This window comes from Hordeum vulgare, chromosome 5H (assembly GCF_904849725.1).
Source record: "Hordeum vulgare subsp. vulgare chromosome 5H, MorexV3_pseudomolecules_assembly, whole genome shotgun sequence".
In the NCBI taxonomy this organism is placed as follows: Eukaryota; Viridiplantae; Streptophyta; class Magnoliopsida; order Poales; family Poaceae; genus Hordeum; species Hordeum vulgare.
The window spans coordinates 414079426-414098178 of NC_058522.1; the positions used below are offsets into that span (position 1 = coordinate 414079426).

Consider the following 18753-nt stretch of genomic DNA (forward strand, 5'->3'; position numbering starts at 1 on the left):
TTGATGGTTAGTAAAACCACTAAGTTTCAAGAAAGGCAAGGGCTAGAAGGGATACTTCGTGAAACAGCAAAACAATTGCTGCACTAATGAAGAGACCCAAGATTAAACTCAAACCCGAGACTAAGTGCTTATGTAATGAGGGGAACAGTCACTGAGGCGGAGCAACTCTAGATACTTGGTAGATAAGAAGGCTGGCAAAAGTCGAAAGAAGTATATTTGATATACATGATGTTGATGTGTACTTTACTAGTACTCCTAGTAGCACGAGGGTATTGGATACCGGTTCGGTTGCTAAGTGATTAGTAACACGAAATGAAAGCTACGGCATAAACAGAGACTAGCTAAAGGCGAGGTGATGATACGTGTTGGAAGTGTTTCCAAGGTTGATATGATCAAACGTCGCACGCTCCCTCTACCATCGGGATTGGTGTTAAAGCTAAATAATTGTTATTTGGTGCTTGCGTTAAGCATGAACATGATTGGATCGTGTTTATTGCAATACGATTATTCATTTAAAGAGAATAATGGTTACTCTATTTGCTTTAATAATCACCTTCAATGGTTTATTGAATCTCGATTGTAGTGTTACACATGTTCATGATATTGGTGCCAAAAGATACGAGGTAATGATGATAGTACCACTTACTTGTGGCACTGCCGCTTGAGTCATGTTGGTATAAATTGCATGAAGAGGCTCCATGCTGATGGATCTTTATACTCACTTGATTTTGAATCACTAGTGACATGCAAATCACACCACATGAGCAAGGCCTTGTTTTCATTGAGATGAAACAAGATAGTAACTTGTTAGAAGTGATACATTTTGATGTATGCAGTCCAATGGGTGCTGAGGCACGTAGTGGATGTCATTATGTTCTTACTTCAATGACGATTTGAGTAGATACAAGAGTATTTACTTAATGAATCACAAGTCTGAAATATTGAAAAGTTCAATTCTGTTTCGGAGTGAAGTTCATCGTAACAAGAGGATAAACTGTCTACGATATGATCATAGAAATGAATATCTGAGTTACGAGTTTTGGTACGCAGTTAAGACAATGTGGAAATTGTTTCGCAGTTCATGCCACCTGGAACATCATAGTGTGATGATGTGTCTGAACGTCATAGCCACGCACTATTTGGTATGGTGCATGCTATGATATCTCTTATCGAATTACCACTATCGTTTATGGGTTATGCATTAGAGACAACTGCATTCACTTTAAATAGGGCACCGTGTATTTCCGTTGAGATGACACAGTATAGATTGAGGTTTAGAGAAATCTAAACTGTCGTTTCTTGAAAGTTTGGGGCTTCGACACTTATGTGAAAAAGTTTCAGTCTGATAAGCTCGAACCCAAAGCGGATAAATGCATCTTCATAGGATATCCAAAACAGTTGGGTACATCTCCTATCTCAAATCCGAAAGCAAAGTGTTTGTTTCTAGAAACGGATCCTTTCTCGAGGAAAGGTTTCTCTCGAAAGAATTGAGTGGGAGGGTGGTAGAACTTGATAAGGTTCTTGAACCATCACTTCAACCAGTGTGTAGCAGGGCGCAAGAAGTTGTTCCTGTGGCACCTACACCAATTGAAGTGAAAGCTGATGATGGTGATCATCGAGCATCGAATCAAGTTACTGCAAATCTCGTAGGTTGACAAGGTCGCGTACTACTGCAGAGTGGTACGGTAACCCTGTCTTGGAGGTCATGTTGTTGAGCAACAATGAACCTACGAGTTATGGAGAAAGCAATGGTGGGCCCGGATTCCGACAAATGGCTGGAGGCCATGAAATCCGAGAGAGGATCCATGTATGAAAACAAAGTGTAGACTTTGGAAGAACTACTTGATGGTCATAGGACTATTGAGTAAAGATAGATCTTTAAAAGGAAGACAGACGATGATGGTGATAAGTGACTATTAAGAAAAGCTCGACTTGTCGCAAAGATGGTTCCGACAAGATCAAGCAGTTGACTATGATGAGACTTTCTTACTCGTAGCGATGCTAAAAGTCTGTTAGAATTATGTTAGTAGTTGCTGCATTATTTATGAAATATTGCACATAGGATGTCAAAACATTGTTTCCTCGACGGTTTCCTTGAGAAAACATTGTATGTGATACAACGAGGAGGTTTTGTCGATCCTAAAGATACTACCAAGTATGCAAGCTCCAGTGATCCTTCAATTGACTGGTGCAAGCATCTCGGAGTTGGAATATACACTTTGATGAGATGATCAAAGATTTTGGGTTTGTACAAGGTTTATGAGAAACTTGTATTTCCAAAGAAGTGAGTGGGAGCACTATAGAATTTCTGATAAGTATATGTGGTTGACATATTGTGGATCAGAAGTAATGTAGAATTTCTGTAAAGCATACAAGGTTGTTTGAAAGGAGTTTTCAAAGGAATACCTGGATTGCGCTACTTGAACGTTGAGCATCAAAGATCTATGAAGATAGATCGAAAGCGCTTAATAGAAGTTTCAACAAGATGCATGCCTTGACAAGTTTTTTAAGGAGTTCAAAATAGGAGTTTTTGGTTGCGTTGTGAGGTGTGAATTTGAGTAAGACTCAAAACCCGACCCCGGCAGAATAAAGAGAATAGACGAAGGTCGTGTTCTATGCCTTGGCCGTAGAATCTCAAGTATGCCATGCTGGGTACCGCACCTGATGAGTGCCTTGACTCAAAGTCTGTTAAGAGGTAAAGAGAGTGATCCATGATTGAATCACTAGCAGCGGTCAAAATTTATCCTTAGTAAGTGATGGACTAAGGAATTTTTCTCGATTATGGAGGTGGTTAAAGAGTTCGTCGTAAAGGGTTACGTCGATGCAAGCTTTGACACTAATCCGAATAACTATGAGTAGTGAAACGGATTCGTATAGTAGAGTAGATATTTGGAGTATTTCCGAATAGCACATAGTAGCAGCATCTATAAGATGACATAAAGATTTGTAAAGAACACACGGATCTGAAAGTTTCAGAACCGTTGACTAAAACCTCTCTCACGAGCAAAACGTGATCAGACCCCATAACTATATGGGTGTTGGATTCGTTGGAATCACATGGTGATGTGAACTAGATTATTGACTCTAGTGCAAGTGGGAGATTGTTGGAAATATGCCCTAGAGGCAATAATAAATTAGTTATTATTATATTTCTTAGTTCATGATAATCGTTTATTATCCATGCTATAATTGTATTGATTGGAAACACAATACTTGTGTGGATACATAGACAAAACAATGTCCCTAGTAAGCCTCTAGTTGACTAGCTCGTTGATCAAAGATGGTCAAGGTTTCCTGGCCATAGGCAAGTGTTGTTACTTGATAACGGGATCACATCATTAGGAGAATCATGTGATGGACTAGACCCAAAACTAATAGACGTAGCATGTTGATCGTGTCATTTTGTTGCTACTGTTTTCTGCGTGTCAAGTATTTGTTCCTATGACCATGAGATCATATAACTCACTGACACCGGAGGAATGCTTTGTGTGTATCAAACGTCGCAACATAACTGGGTGACTATAAAGATGCTCTACAGGTATCTCCGAAGGTGTTCGTTGAGTTAGTATGGATCGAGACTGGGATTTGTCACTCCGTGTGACGGAGAGGTATCTCGGGGCCCACTCGGTAATACAACATCACACACAAGCCTTGCAAGCAATGTGACTTAGTGTAAGTTGCGGGATCTTGTATTACGGAACGAGTAAAGAGACTTGCCGGTAAACGAGATTGAAATAGGTATGCGAATACTGACGATCGAATCTCGGGCAAGTAACATACCGAAGGACAAAGGGAATGACATACGGGATTATATGAATCCTTGGCACTGAGGTTCAAACGATAAGATCTTCGTAGAATATGTGGGATCCAATATGGGCATCCAGGTCCCGCTATTTGATATTGACCGAGGAGTCACTCGGGTCATGTCTACATAGTTCTCGAACCCGCAGGGTCTGCACACTTAAGGTTCGACGTTGTTTTATGCGTATTTGAGTTATATGGTTGGTTACCGAATGTTGTTCGGACTCCCGGATGAGATCACGGACGTCACGAGGGTTTACGGAATGGTCTGGAAACGAAGATTGATATATAGGATGACCTCATTTGATTACCGGAAGGTTTTCGGAGTTACCGGGAATGACGAATGGGTTCCGGGTGTTCACGAGGGGGGGGCAACCCACCCCGGGGAAGCCCATAGGCCTTGGGGGTGGCGCACCAGCCCTTGGTGGGCTGGTGGGACAGCCCAAAAAGGCCCTATGCGCCAAGAATAGAAAATCAAAGAGAAAAGAAAAAAAAGAGGTGGGAAAGGATAGAAGGACTCCACTTTCCAATCCTAGTTGGACTAGGATTGGAGGAGGACTCCTCCTCCCTTGGTGGCGCAGCCCTTGGGGCTCCTTGAGCCTCAAGGCAAGCCTCCCCTCCCTCCTCCTATATATAGTGGGGTTTTAGGGCTGATTTGTGACAACTTTTGCCACGGCAGCCCGACCACATACCTCCACGGTTTTACCTCTAGATCGCATTTCTGCGGAGCTCGGGCGGAGCCCTGCTGAGATTAGATCACCACCAACCTCCGAAGCGCCGTCACACTGCCGGAGAACTCATCTACCTCTCCGTCTCTCTTGCTGGATCAAGAAGGCCGAGATCATCATCGAGCTGTACGTGTGCTGAACGCGGAGGTGCCGTCCGTTCGGCACTAGATCGGAGCGGATCGTGGGACGGATCGCGGGACGGTTAGTGGGACGGTTCGCGGGGCGGATCGAGGGACGTCAGGACGTTCCACTACATCAACCGCGTTTCTTAACGCTTCTGCTGTGCGATCTACAAGGGTACGTAGATCGGAAATCCCCTCTCGTGGATGGACATCACCATGATAGGTCTTCGTGCGCGTAGGAAAATTTTTATTTCCCATGCGACGTTCCCCAACAAGTTTGCACGCGCTGCTCCGGAATGAGCTGCGCATAGGTGTTGATGAGCCGTCGGACCATCCTGAGTGAGAGGGAATTACGAGAGGAGGTGGACGGGCTCTAGTGGCGGCGAACAGAAGGAGGAGGCGAATGAGCTAGGGTTGGAGGCGCCGATCAGCTTAAATAGCCGGCCCCAACCTCGGCGAGGAGTTAGAGCGGCGCCATGCAGCTTCACACCGCGTCGACGAGTGAGGCGCCCATTGGATCGTCGGACTTCCCAAGGAGTCCGCGTGAGGCCAAACCGTCGAGCCGACGTGACGAACGTGTCAGGACACGTCCGCACTCCCCACTTCCCATATCCATTTCATATTTAGACATTTAAAACCGGTTTGAAACAGCCCTGGCCCAACCATCCGGCCTACAAATTTGAGGCCTGAGCCCAAAAAAGTCAGAGCCAGCGCAAGCCCGAACCCGACCCGACCCAATCGTCAATTTTTTTCTCTCTCTCGCAACTTAAAAACAGCCGCTTCCTCTCCCCAGATAATGGGAGTTCGTTCTCCGGGACGGGACGGGACGGAACGGGAGTAGTAGACCAGACCAGTCCGGACGACACGCGTTTGGCCGGTCACCCGTACCGTACACGTACGTTGCCGCCACCGGGCCTACACGCATCCATGCGTGCCGGATCTTCCCGTCGCAGGTCCAAACAAACCCCCGTGCCACCAACACGTAACGCATACGTGTATGGCGCCCGTTCCTTACGTGCTCGCCGCGATGGACGCTCCCGTCCCGGCGGCGCTGTCAGGCCCCTATTCGCAACACGCGTTGGGTGCACAGTGGCTGGACAGCTGAATAATTCTACAGTCGCATGATTGATCCGTCGCGGTCGCCCGATAGTTTCCCATCGAAATGGATGGGTCAGCTTTGCATGCCCTGTCGTCCGTGGACACGGCGGCAGAGGGTGTAAATATATATATATCTCGTCGCGTCGTCGTTGATCGGTCGATAGTCTAGCTCGGGTTCTAATCGACCGAGAACGGGAACTGGCTGCATAGGTTGAGAGCAACGCGTTTACGAATGCGCGATCCTTGTATGTTGTAGTACTAATTACTACTCCATGGCTGTCACACAGCTAGCATTAACAGCGGGGGAACTCTTCACTCTTTTTCTGTATCCGGTTGACTGACCCCCATCGCTGTTGAACAGGCTTCTGTCAGTGCAAATCGGAACCGTGCTGCATTAATTTCCAAAGTCCCTTTGCCGTTCTGCCCTTTCATACGCAGTCGGACCTTTGGTCCATCCGTCCATGCGACCATGTCGATCGCCGCCGGGGCTCGATGCCCTCGCCGTCGCCGGCGCAGCGCACTACCATCTCCACCAGGGGACATCACGTACGCTGCATGCATCAGCCCTTCGGACATGCCGTTCGAAAAATACTGCTAACCATGACCTCTTAATTAAGTGGGGCAGGTCGACTTGATTAATCAGAAACCAGCGCGCGTGACACCGCCCGAGAATACCGACAAGGCGATGGACGGGAATATCTCCATTGACGCAGTCTGCTCAACCAGTTAGGCTGGTGTTTGCGAGGCTTCAGCTAGGCTGACAGCGACGACGGGTACGACCGCAACATGCCCGGATGTCCCAGGACAGCTCCCGACGCGTTGGATCCAGTGCACGCCAGAATATTTACAAGAAGAAAACCAAGAAAAACAGCACGCATGCAATACTAGTATTTCCTTCCTTCCGTGCCCCCACGCGCCAAAACTCTCACCATCCGCAGCACCGTCCTATTCTCCAAACCATGCACTTGCATGCATCACCTCTCGTGTACACCTGGCTCCGATTCTTCAAATCTGTAGTTAGTTTACATGGAATTAGTCACTTGCGCGATCGTAATGTTTCTTTCTATAAACCAATGTTTGGATGATGTGACCCCCCTACGTATTCGGTTACGTAGGAAACATGGGACATGTAGTAGTTTAGTTGCCGCAGATCGGTCGAAGCATGCATGCATACTGGTCGTGCATTTGCATGTAGGATACTTTCACAAGAAAGATCGATCGGTGCTGGGTGTCATCACAAAAACAAAAGATGTAGATTAATCGATCATCACGTAAGGTTGCAAGCCGTTACTTGGCTTGTGAAGAGGTTGTGAACCGAAACTCGTAGGGCATGCCATGCAAGTAAGGCGGCCCACACCTGCCCAGTCGTGCCGGTAGTCTGATTGTCAAAGTTTTGGCTTCTGAAACTTGCGTTTTGTCGTGCTTCGAACCAAGTTTCAGCAGTTTGAACTTAACGTAGTACTAAAAACTCAACAAAACAAAATTCAAATGGATCTTCTTTGAAAGCTCTCGTCACAAGAAACGTGAATATGCATTTAGTTTAGAATTTCAATTCAAAAGATTTAAAATCAAAATCCAAAAGACAAATGGGTCGACAGCCCTGCCCCGCGTGCCACAGATCTCCTCCTAGGTTGTGATCGGTTCCGGCTCAACATAGATCAAAGTCCAAGTTCTATTCTATGTAGCTCTCATCAAGGATTCGTCCGTGCACCCACCTAAGAGCAACTAAAGCAAACTAGTTATGCGTATCGGGTCATTTTAATAGTCGCTATCATGACGAACAACACAAAAAAGGCATTTAGGCATGTGCCAATGCAAGTCTCTTAGTGCGGTTTTATAGGCATTTTGCTCATATGACATTATATTTAATGAAGAGAGATAGTAAGGTTGTACCTTAGCTAACATACAACATTGTCACCTCGCCATAGGCAAAAAAAGTGCTAACAAATCACATGCATGCATGAGCCACAAACCATTAAATTTAGATACAACACACAAGACCATTAAATCCAGAGAATTTTCAAACACGTCTTCTAAACCATCACAAAGGGAGTAGTCGTTTCTTATGTTTTTATTACGCATATGATTACGTGCTAAGAGACGATCATTAGCACATGCCTTAACAAAGTCATAATATGCAAAAAAATAAATTTGAAACGTGAGGCAAAAGATTTGCCCTCTTTCATTAATTAAGAGAGGAAGAAGTCTCACAAGATTACATAAAGAGAGAAATAACGGACTTAAAAAATGCTACTCATCCGACAGAATTTGCCTTAGATGTTTGGTACCCATGGTCGCAAAAAGTCTTGCCACACCCATCATGATGCGGAGAAGGATGGTCGGTGGAGCGGAGTTGCTCCCAAATACCCTTGCTTTCCTTTTTGTAGGTTCGAAAGTATGTGTAGAGGGGGGTGATTAGACTACTTGACAAGATAATTTTTTTGTCTTTTCCCAATTTTACTTGAGAGGCAACTACGACAGTTATAACAAGTCAAGTACACCCTACACATGCAGTTCTCATAGTATAGCAGTGGAAAGTAAACTTGCAAGTGTAAATAGAGGAGTAAGGAAGGGAGATCAAACGCATGAGGTTGACACGACGATTTTTGGCATGGTTCCGATAGGCGGCGCTATCGTACGTCCATGTTAGTGGAGACTTCAACCCACGGAGGGTAACGGCTGCGAGAGTCCACGGAGGGCTCCACCCACGGAGGGTCCACAAAGAAGCGGCCTTGTTTATCCCACCCCGACTTCCGTCCACGGAGGACTAACCTTACTCACGGTAGATCTTCACGAAGTAGGCGATCTCCTTGCCCTTACAAACATTTTGGTTCAACTCCACAACACGAAGTAGGAGGCTCCCAAACATCACCTAACCAATCAAGGAGGCACCACCCTTCAAAAGGTAATGGATGGGGTAGATCAATGAACTCCTTGCTCTTGTGCTTCTAAAGATAGTCTTCTCAACACAAATCACTCTCTCACAGAATATGCATGGGTAGGAGAGGCTGATTTGGTGGAAAACAGTTTGGGGAGGCTAGAGATCATGTGTATATAGTTGGAGGAGGCGTTCCTGTCGACTACGAAGGCGTTTGTGACGACTTAGTCAATCTCAAGATAACGTGTCGACTCAGTCGCTCGTAGGTGCTAGTAGGGATAGGATGTGTGTGTGCGTTTATATGAGTGAGTAGATGCGCGTAAGTATGATCGTCTATGTATGTAATGTGTTCAACAAAAAATATTATGAAAGAAAATCCTTTCTGGCGATAATTTGTTGTTAGAGGGGTGACAAATGCACCCTTTTAAATGGTGGTTTTAGCTTGAAGACAAAATCGAACGGTGACAACTTTAAACAAAAAAATATCTTTTCTAAGATAAACTGCCATGTTGATATGAAGCAATTTTCACTCTCGCAGAACTAAAAATAGTAGTGACATCATTCGCAAATATCGCCCCCTCCTGAAAAACCTTCGTTCGAAGGGGTCACATTGTAAAATATGCTTCATGCAGGGCGCAGGTACTCTAACGCTCCGTTTGGATGTTGCATTTGAAGCCTTGGCATTGCATTGGTTTGAATATTGGTATCACAGTATATTGTCTTGAGATTGAATGTTAATATTTTTGTTTGGATGTTTAGGTATTAGGAACAAATTTGAGATTGAGACTGAATGCCAAATGATGCTTGGATGGTCAAAATCGGGGTGGAGGTCGCCAAAGAGAAAATGAGAGGGACTGCAACCTCCTTCATGAGCGGCCCCTAGGGGCGGATGTTGACCTCCGGCCAGCCCCAGAAGGACGAGTCCAAGAAGAAGACTTCGAGCGAGGTCGAGGATCAGGCAGCGGCCCGAGTAGCCGTCGAGCAGCTGCAGGATCACCATCGCATGAACTGGATCCCCAACCCAAGATGCACAAAAGAGAGAGATGAGAACGGGGCAGATAAAAGGAAAAGGAAGTGTGGCGAGGTAGGAGGGTGACGATGGCCACTGGAAAAGTGGACGACGGGATGGCCTACATGCGTCGGCTGTCGTCATCGTGCACGGTGGGGGAGACCTCCTGTCCAGCGCGAGGATTGGAAGGATGACGGTCCTTTTGGCCGCGAACGGGTAGGCACTATCGTGAATACTCAGCAATGTCGAGTACATAGGCTCCGAATTGTGCTAGGAGCATTTTACCTTCGGGTCGGGTCGCTCGATATCGAGCCCGAATGCCACAACTGAATGTCAAGAACAACCAAACGGTGGTATTCAGGATATTCAGCCGAGGAAAATGCCAATACCCCCAGGTCTGAATGCAAACATTCGAATGCAACATAAGTTTGCTAGAGTTGCTTCAACTTAGCGAAACTAATCTTTTTTAACACGGTACAATCAGAGTCCCTCACATACATGATCTTTATGAATACACGTGCGCACACCTTGTCCCTATGAGCATTTTTAAGAGACTGAGCCGGTGCATCATCTTAAGATTGACGAAGTCGTCAAGGACGCATTCGTAACCGACGAAAATGTCTTCTTCCTGAATGCACATCACTGAAAGGACTGAAATAAATCTAAGAAAATGCAAGCAGCGACTTCAAGTTTGAAACTTGAAGTCACCACTACCCTCCTCCTAATCATGCAATTACAAGTTAATTTGCTTATAACGATACTAATCTAAATTGCAGTGTGACAAAATGCGTTTTTTTTTAGAGAGATGACAAATAGCACATGATAAGCTATTCCACAAACCAAATACATAAAGAAAATATCGACGAGGAATTTGTTGGTCAGATAGTATACGCAGTTGCGGGTGAGTGAGGCGCCAAACCGTATCCTGTCCCATTCGCCACGTCTGACAGGGACGCACTCCCTCCTCTGCGCTTGACCGCTTCCACGGGACCGATCCCAATGATCTTGACAAAATCAATCATGCTGCCGTGTGGGACCGCCGTTAATGGATGCTGCACTGCAAGTCCGCAGCCTCCTCCTGGACGTACGTATCTAGTTGCTGCACAAAGTTTGGCACAATCAAGACTCAACGCGTGTCCCCACGGCCGACACGTAGGCGGATCTTTCACGCCAGGTTACCAAATAAACTAATCAACTCGTGTCCACGTCGCCTAATAGCGGATTACTACCGATTAACTACTTACTTCCTTTCCCCTAAAAAAAAAAACTACTTACTTCCTTCCCGTCCAGTAGGCGACGGAGTAGAGCGCACGCGCGAATCTCCAAGCTTTGGTGGAGGCCAGGGGATGAGCGTGTGGTCGCTGCTCGGTGTTCGCCGGCGAGCTGCCTCGCGGTTTCCATGTCGGCCATGTGGGCCCAGCCATCACCCATAGTCGCATATGTATATCTTTGGCGGCTGGCGGGTCGAAGGGGGCAATGCGTCGCACGCGACATACCATATGCCAGGTGTGCAGCGAGCGATCCGGTGGGCCAGGCCGTACGTACGTCTACCCCGAGCGCAGCTTACGATCTCCATGACCGAATGGACCATGACCATGGTGAAACGAACACGACTGTAGTACCACCACCATCCTTCTCTCTCCTGGCTCCTGCATGCGTCGGTTGCGTAGACCAAATGAGCCTGCACGGCCGACCAAAGCCGCCCACCCCGATGAAGATGGTTTGCTTGCTTCTAAGTTTCAACTCTTTCTTCATTCACAAAGCTAGCAGGTTACTTGTAACCAAGTTCAAGGAATCTATCTTGCTTTTGCTCGTCTGAACCTAAAGATTGCATCCCATAATCCCATGTACGTGCTCACGTACCACACCACACATGCCCTCGCCTCACTCGCCGGCATGGCCCCGTCGGCAATCTATCAGTCCGGACATGCATGCATCAACGCGAGATCATGGCCATAGCCCAAAATCTGTAATAAGAAAGTCTAATATAATAGTGATATAGGTGTATCATCATGGTCATGGTCTCATGGAGCTATAGACGAAGAAGCTGCCATGCCCCTTCTCATCTCGCTTTCCTGCGTTCCTATCCATTAGCGTCATCGGGCTCCACGTGTCGACTCTGCCACGCGTCGGCATCCCACGCGAGTGCTCCCTGTCTGGTAACACGTGTTCCGCCTCCTCTATAAGTACGTGCCCTTCGCTCTCCTCACTAGGAATTCAGGAATTTACAGCCCACCTCTCGACCTCTCTTGAGCTTACTCCATTTTATGCGCCCACCAGTACTTCCCTTAATCCAAGCGCACCACTACCGGCCGCTTCATCCACGATGCCGGCGCCGACGCCACCACGGAACCAGCCCAAACGCCGGCGGCTGCTTGCCCTCCCCGCGGTCTGCCCCTGCGAGGGCATCGCACCGGAGCCGCTCCTCGCCTCCCTCGTTTCGCTCACGGCCGATGTGGCGAGCCGCAGGGCCGGCGACGCCAGCGCCTTCCCCGTGCTCCGCCGCGGCACGCGCCAAGCAGTGCGCCTCGCCGGCCTCCTGCTCGCCTTCCTCGAGGAGATCCAGGACGCCGCGGCCACTCTGTCGCACTCCGCCGTGGTCGGTCTCACGGAGCTGCACGTCGCCATGCAGAAGATGAGGTTCTTGCTCACGGACTGCGCGCGTCGAGGGGCGCGCCTGTGGGTGCTCGTGAACGCTGAACTGATAGCGTCTGAGCTCAGGTTGTGCCTGGGATCCGTCGCGGCGGCCATGGACGTGCTGCCTACGTGCATCGTCGGTGCATCCGTTGAGTCGGGGGAGCTCGGCCGGCTGGTATCGGATCAGGCGTGGCGCGCGATGGTGCGGCCTGACGCCGGCGACAAACTAGCAGTGCGGAGCGTACGGTCTATCATGGACACCTTTAAGAGGGGCGTCGCGCCGGAGGCAGATGATGTGATGCGGGTGCTCCGCCGGATCAGGGTCGAAAGCTGGTTCCAGTGCTCCGAGGAGATCGCTTTCTTGGATGGCGAGCTGTCCGCGCGATTCGACGCTGGCGACGAGAACAGCACCGAGGTGGTCCTCATCAACAGTTTGATGGCGTTCCTGGTGTACTGCCGCGTGGTACTGTTCGATCACATTGACTCGAAGCAGTCGGATGCGACGGCGGTGCGACCGGCGACGTGCCCGGAGTGGATCAGACCGGAGGCGCTGCAGTGCCCGATCACACTGGAACTCATGAGCAACCCGGTGACCGTGTCCACCGGCCAGACATACGACCGCGCGTCCATCACACGGTGGATGAAGGCCGGGTGCCGCACGTGCCCAGTCACCGGAGAGAAGCTGCGCACCGTCGACCTCGTGCCGAACGCCTCGCTGTGCGGGATCATCGAGCGGATGCTGCTCAGCAACGGCGTCTCGCTTCCCGAGACGAGCTCCAAGCAACGCCACGGCGACGCTGACAGCTCAGCCGCTACATTCAGTCCGGCAGCCGCCGGCGCCGCGCGGCTCGCCGTTAGCTACATCGTGGCGCAGTTCGCGACGGGGTCGACGGAGGAGCGAAGGAAGGCGACGTGCGAGGCCCGCAAGCTCTCCAAGCACAGCATGTTCTACCGAGCGCTCTTCGTGGAGGCCAATGCCGTACCGTGGTTACTGTGCCTCCTGTCCTGCATGGACGCGTCCGTGCAGGACAATGCCGTGGCGTCCCTACTCAACCTCTCCAAGCACCCCGGTGGCCGGACGGCGCTCGTCGAGGCGGGAGGCATCGGCCTCGTGGTCGACATCGTCAACGTCGGCGCCAAGGCCGAGACGCAGCAGAACGCCGTGGCCATTCTGTTCTACCTCTCGTCCAACGCCGAGTACGCCGAGGAGATTGGCCGGTTCCCGGAGGCCATACCGACGCTAGTGCGGCTCATCAAGGAGGGCGCGCACCGAGGCCGGAAGAACGCCATGGTCAGCCTCTACGGTCTGCTCCAATCCCCGAGCAACCACGCCAAAGCCGTTGCTGCCGGCGCCGTGGTGGTGCTTGCTGGCCTCCTTTCCAGCGACCGCGACGGCGACGTCGCCTGCGACACCGTCTCGCTGCTGGCGAGGATCGCTGAGCAGCCGGCGGGCTCACAGGCCGTGCTCGCGCGGGCGGGCCTAGTCGCCCGCCTCGTCGAGTTCCTCGCCGCGTCTTCCTCTCGTTCCGGGAAGGACCACTGCGTGGGGCTGCTGGTCATGCTGTGCCGGCACGGCGGCGAGAAGGTGGTCGCCCTGCTGGGCCGGATGCCGGGGCTGATGGGGTCGCTGCACTCGCTCGTCGCCGACGGCAGCCCGGCGACTTGCAAGAAGGCGCGGTCGCTGATCAGCATGATCCACCGGCATTACGAGCTGACCAGGCCGTCATCACCGCCGGTGCCGCTGCCGGTGCCAACACCGGACGCCGGTGACCGTTACGTTCGGCTCGTGCTATAGCGCCGTTTGCGACCAGGCGTCTCCTTCTCCTAGCTAGTCTTATGTAAGTACATCGTACAGCGTGATGGATACATGACCATTTTTGCTCTCGGTCCCATTCTCAGCTCGAGTTTTAGAAGAGCTGAGATTGAATTTTGTTTCATTTCCCCTATTCCTTGTGTTATACGCTCCCTATTGCTATACACGTGCATACAAAGATTAGAGTTGCAGTTTGTAACACCTTTGTTGTACATATTTGTGTGAAACTGGTTTGTGTGTCTTTTTTTTCGAAACAGAGGTAACAAATTTGTCTCATCAATTAATTAAGAAGAAGAGAATTATCTGATTAATTAACGAAAAATCGAATGAAAATCGATACATGTAGACCACATGCAGACTACTCGCTAAAGAAGAAGCTCCATACTCCCATGATCAACTCATCGAATAAACATAACACGCAAGACCCATGACCACTCGCACTTCTACGTCGTAATAAAACCCCCAACGAAATCAGGCTTGAATATAACGGGAACCACCAAATCCACGAAGACTAGCCAATCGAAGATGGTGGTCGAAGAGCTTGAGTATCATCCATTAAGCAGTCGCGGACGTCCTATCAATGGCGCCATTCTTCTCACCTATGTTTTTGAGAACCTTCTTCACCTTCTTGATTTTGTGCGTAGAAGCCTCCTCCGTTAGGAGTCAAGCAATCGTCTTGTCAGACCCAGGACTAGCTGCCTTCAAACCAGTGAGCAAGCGAAAAAGCTTTTTCGCGAAAACCACCTCGTCAATACGGGCCAACATACTTTCACGGTCAAAGAGGGGCGATCGGATGGTCTTCAATGCCTCAGAATTAGGTGCCAAAGCACCTACCTCATCAACCTCGGCACCCACGGATGCTGCATGGTCAACAACCACAGGTGGGACAACCAAAGCAATATCCAAACCCCCACTGTTCACAAAGGCAATCGGCTGACTGGGCTCCAACTACGACGGTAAGGTCGTCGTCGGCATCACCAAGGCCCCTCCAAGTGACCCCATCTCCTCAGTAAGCACCATCGAAATGGGCGAAGTGGGCTCCCACAAAACTTCTGCAACTCGGGTATAATCTGCAACACCCGAGCCACGACCTCAACAACAGTTTCACTCCCAGAAGCAATCGGCATGACATGCAATGACGACGGGTAGGATATAGCACGAGGACAGAGATCTCCATACACGTCTGCATCTTCATCAACATAACCAACTTGGATCTCGTGCAGCAGGGACACAACGGGCACAACATCGAGCTTGGTGAGAGCAGCCCTTGTGTGGTCTTCACTCTGATTATTTGAGTGCATTATGGACGAAGATAGTTGCAGGAAAAAAGGATTATGGACACCACTAAAAAAAGTATTACGCTAGATTTAAACGGCGTTGCCTTATGGAGATGTTTTATGACCTGTAATTCAAAACTTGGTCATTTTCTAAAAAATTGACATTTAGTTATACGGCTTTGCTAAAAGTAGTCTCAGTCGATATTATAGTCCGTTGATTTTGCATTAAAATTCGTGTAAATTACTTTTTTTCCTATTCTTTTTACATACTATACTACTTAACTGTCATATTGGTGGCGGGTCAAACACATGGGTCAGATTGCCGGGTTGAGTGGCGACTGAAACTTCCTTGCTCGAAAATAAAAACCTTGACTGTACCTACATGATTGCAGTAGAGCTTACAGTATTACAGAATAGTTTGGTAGAGGTTTTGATTATGAGGTGACCCAGTTGCCGTGTCTTTTCGGCCTTCACAGTTCACACCCCAGCAGTCGTTCTGATTGGAACAGCTCAAGCACACAAAAAGTTCTGTGTATGTTGTCTTTTCCACAAAAACAGTCTCCCGTGTAGCTATGACGTTCGTGCGAATCTAAATAGTTTTTGGCGAGATTAACTATAGATTCGTTATCCAGTTTATAAATAACTCTATTCCGTACTGGGCTTGAGCTATAGAGTGATAGGTCTTTAAGATTAGAAGCCTGTAAATTCCATTATTGCATCCAGCCCGTCTAGCTCAGTTGGTAGAGCGCAAGGCTCTTAACCTTGTGGTCGTGGGTTCGAGCCCCACGGTGGGCGCTGTTCATTTTGTTTTGTCCAACGGGGGAGGTTCGTCTCGTATTTTGAACTTTCCTTTTCATCCATGGATCCTGTTTTCATGTTTTTTTTTTACAATGGAACTATACTTAATTTTTACGGATTTTTTCTGACTAATCATTCTACTACAAGGATGTTTACAGCATCTTCACAACTGACCAGATGGTTTGAGTAATAAGCAAACGACGAGCTCTTTGTCCAAAAAAATAAAAAACAGACGACGAGCTAGTCAAACGATAGTTTAATCTCTGATCAAAACCAACGGCGCCATACAGCAGAGCATCCATCCACGCGAGGACAGCGTGCAAGCCGAACCCCTTGACTGGGTGGGTGCCAATCGCGGTGCACGTGAAGGGCGCAGCGCTCGCTCGCTCGTTGCTCTGATTAGTATAGACTCCGCACCTAGACCAGCGTCGGTACGTAGTTAATCAGCTAGCCGGGGACTAGTTTAGTGCTAGTGCATAGCCACAAGGGGGAGGTGACATGAATTGTTTAGCGCAGCAACAGAGGTTTATGCCTCTCGTGATGGGATCACGAGCGGGGATGCGTATAACAAGTGGTTTGGACGGTGGAAGTACCTTCTTTCTTCTGCCGTGGATTGCTCGATCCGAGGCAGCCGCTCTATTTTTAACCCAAGCAACTGACTGTTGAGCAGCTGGGAGCTTGCTTCCAGAAAAGAAATGAGCACTGGCTGCTCATGAGCTGACACTCAAGTCAGGTGTCTGCAAGACCCGACCCGACTCACAATACATCTTGCCAGCCGTCGGTAGACCAAGATCAGTTCGTTGCTTCCTGCTCGATTTGAAACCACCGCAGCTCCTGCGTGTTCGATGGCCACCAGCCTTCGAATGCTCTCCTCGCAGTATAGCCGGACTTTCAAATCCGACCCTTATACGTCCGTCAACGTTTTAGCCACGTCTGTGGACGCATCCAGACGGTTCTTTCTATTTCGCTTTGTATATCCACATGCTTTGTATCTGGATTCCCAAATTCATATAAAATCAAACACGTCGATCATCCGATAATAAACGTCGTATTTAAAACAAATGTTGGTATCAAACATAAAAAGTGTTTACATCTATTTTATTTGAACTTCACAATCAATCATCTGCTCTTTGATTTTTATTATGAGTCCACGTATGATTCACGAGATCATTGAGTAGTTGCATGTGCGTGTAATGATCTTGGAGATTGTGATGCATGTGCAGAAAATTCATAAACTGCATTCCATCTTTATCTTCAGGGATTTCAATTTATTCTCCACGTGCTTCAAAATCATTGGTTTGGGCTACACCTTCACTCATATCCTCGACGATCATATTATGCAAAATAACACAACATGTCATCAACTCACGCAAAGTTTCTTGTTTCCACATCATTGTAGTCCCATGAACAATTCACCAACGCGCTTGCAGCACTCCAAAAGCCCTCTCCGCATCCTTCCTACCTGCTTCCTGCATTGTTGCGAAGTGCTTTTGTTTTCTCCCATGTGGTTCAGATATGGTCTTCAGAAATGCAGCCCATTGAGAATATATGCCATCAGCAAGATAGTATTCCATGTTGTAGTCTCGGCTGTTGACGGTGTAGTTGCACAGAGGTGATTCCCCGTTGCAAAGCCTCTTGAACAACGGATATCGTTGAAGCACGTTGATGTCGTTGTGAGAACTTGGCATTCCAAAGAAAGCATGCCAAATGCATAAGTCATGTGATGCCACCGTCTCTAGTATGATGGTGGCCTCTATTGTGTGACGTTGGTACATTCCCTGCAAACCTTTGAGGCAGTTTTTCCATTGTCAATGCATGCAATATATTGATCCAAGCATTCCTGGAAACCCTCTGGCCTCTCCAATAGCCAACAAATTCCCTGTGTCTTGTGCATTTGGCTCTCTCAGATACTCTACTTCAAACAGCTCCACCACAACACGAGCAAACTTGACAATAGTTTTCACACGTGCTGTAAGATCCGAAGTATGTCTAAGGGGGGGGGGGGTGATTAGACTACCTGAGCAAATAAAACTTAGCCTTTTCCCAATTTTAGTTGTGGGCCAGTTTTAGCAATTATGACTACTCAAGTTCACCCTACACATGCATATCTAAGAGTATAGCAGCGGAAAGTAAAAATATGTAAATGAAAGTAGAGGGTAGGGTAAGGAAGATCAAACGCAAAGGTTGACACGATGATTTTTGGGGACTTCAACCCACACAGGGTAACGACTGCGAAAGTCCATAGAGGGCTCCACCCACAAAGGGTCCATGAAGTAGCGACCTTGTCTATTCCACCATGGCTTACATCTACACAGAACTAGCCTCACTCAGGGTAGATCTTCACGAAGTAGGCGATCTCCTTGCCCGTACAAACTTCTTGGTTCAACTCCACAACGTGAAGTAGGAGGCTCCCAAGCGACACCTAACCAATCTAGGAGGCACCACTCTCCAAAAGATAATAGGTACGGTAGAACGATGAATTCCTTGCTCTTGTGCTTCAAAAGATAGTCTCCTCAACATTCAATCACTCTCTCACAGAGTTGGCATGGGTAGGAGAGATTGATTTGGTGGAAAGCAACTTGGGGAGGCTAG

At 48.4% G+C, this 18753-nt stretch overlaps 1 protein-coding gene and 1 non-coding gene across 2 annotated transcripts; both read left to right on the forward strand.

Annotated features, from left to right (window-relative positions):
* The first annotated feature begins 11853 nt into the window (after nt 1-11853).
* LOC123395831 (U-box domain-containing protein 19-like) lies at nt 11854-14366 on the forward strand. Its single transcript, XM_045090866.1, has one exon. The coding sequence runs from the start codon at nt 11963-11965 to the stop codon at nt 14066-14068; it is 2106 nt and encodes a 701-aa protein (XP_044946801.1). The 5' UTR covers nt 11854-11962; the 3' UTR covers nt 14069-14366.
* A 1719-nt stretch (nt 14367-16085) lies between these two features.
* TRNAK-CUU lies at nt 16086-16158 on the forward strand. Its single transcript has one exon. It is a non-coding gene; the product is annotated as a tRNA-Lys (tRNA).
* Nucleotides 16159-18753: the final 2595 nt, after the last annotated feature.

Bases quoted from the DNA above. Each gene is read 5' to 3' on its own strand.
- LOC123395831 (XM_045090866.1), top strand. From the start codon at position 11,963: ATGCCGGCGCCGACGCCACCACGGAACCAGCCCAAACGCCGGCGGCTG.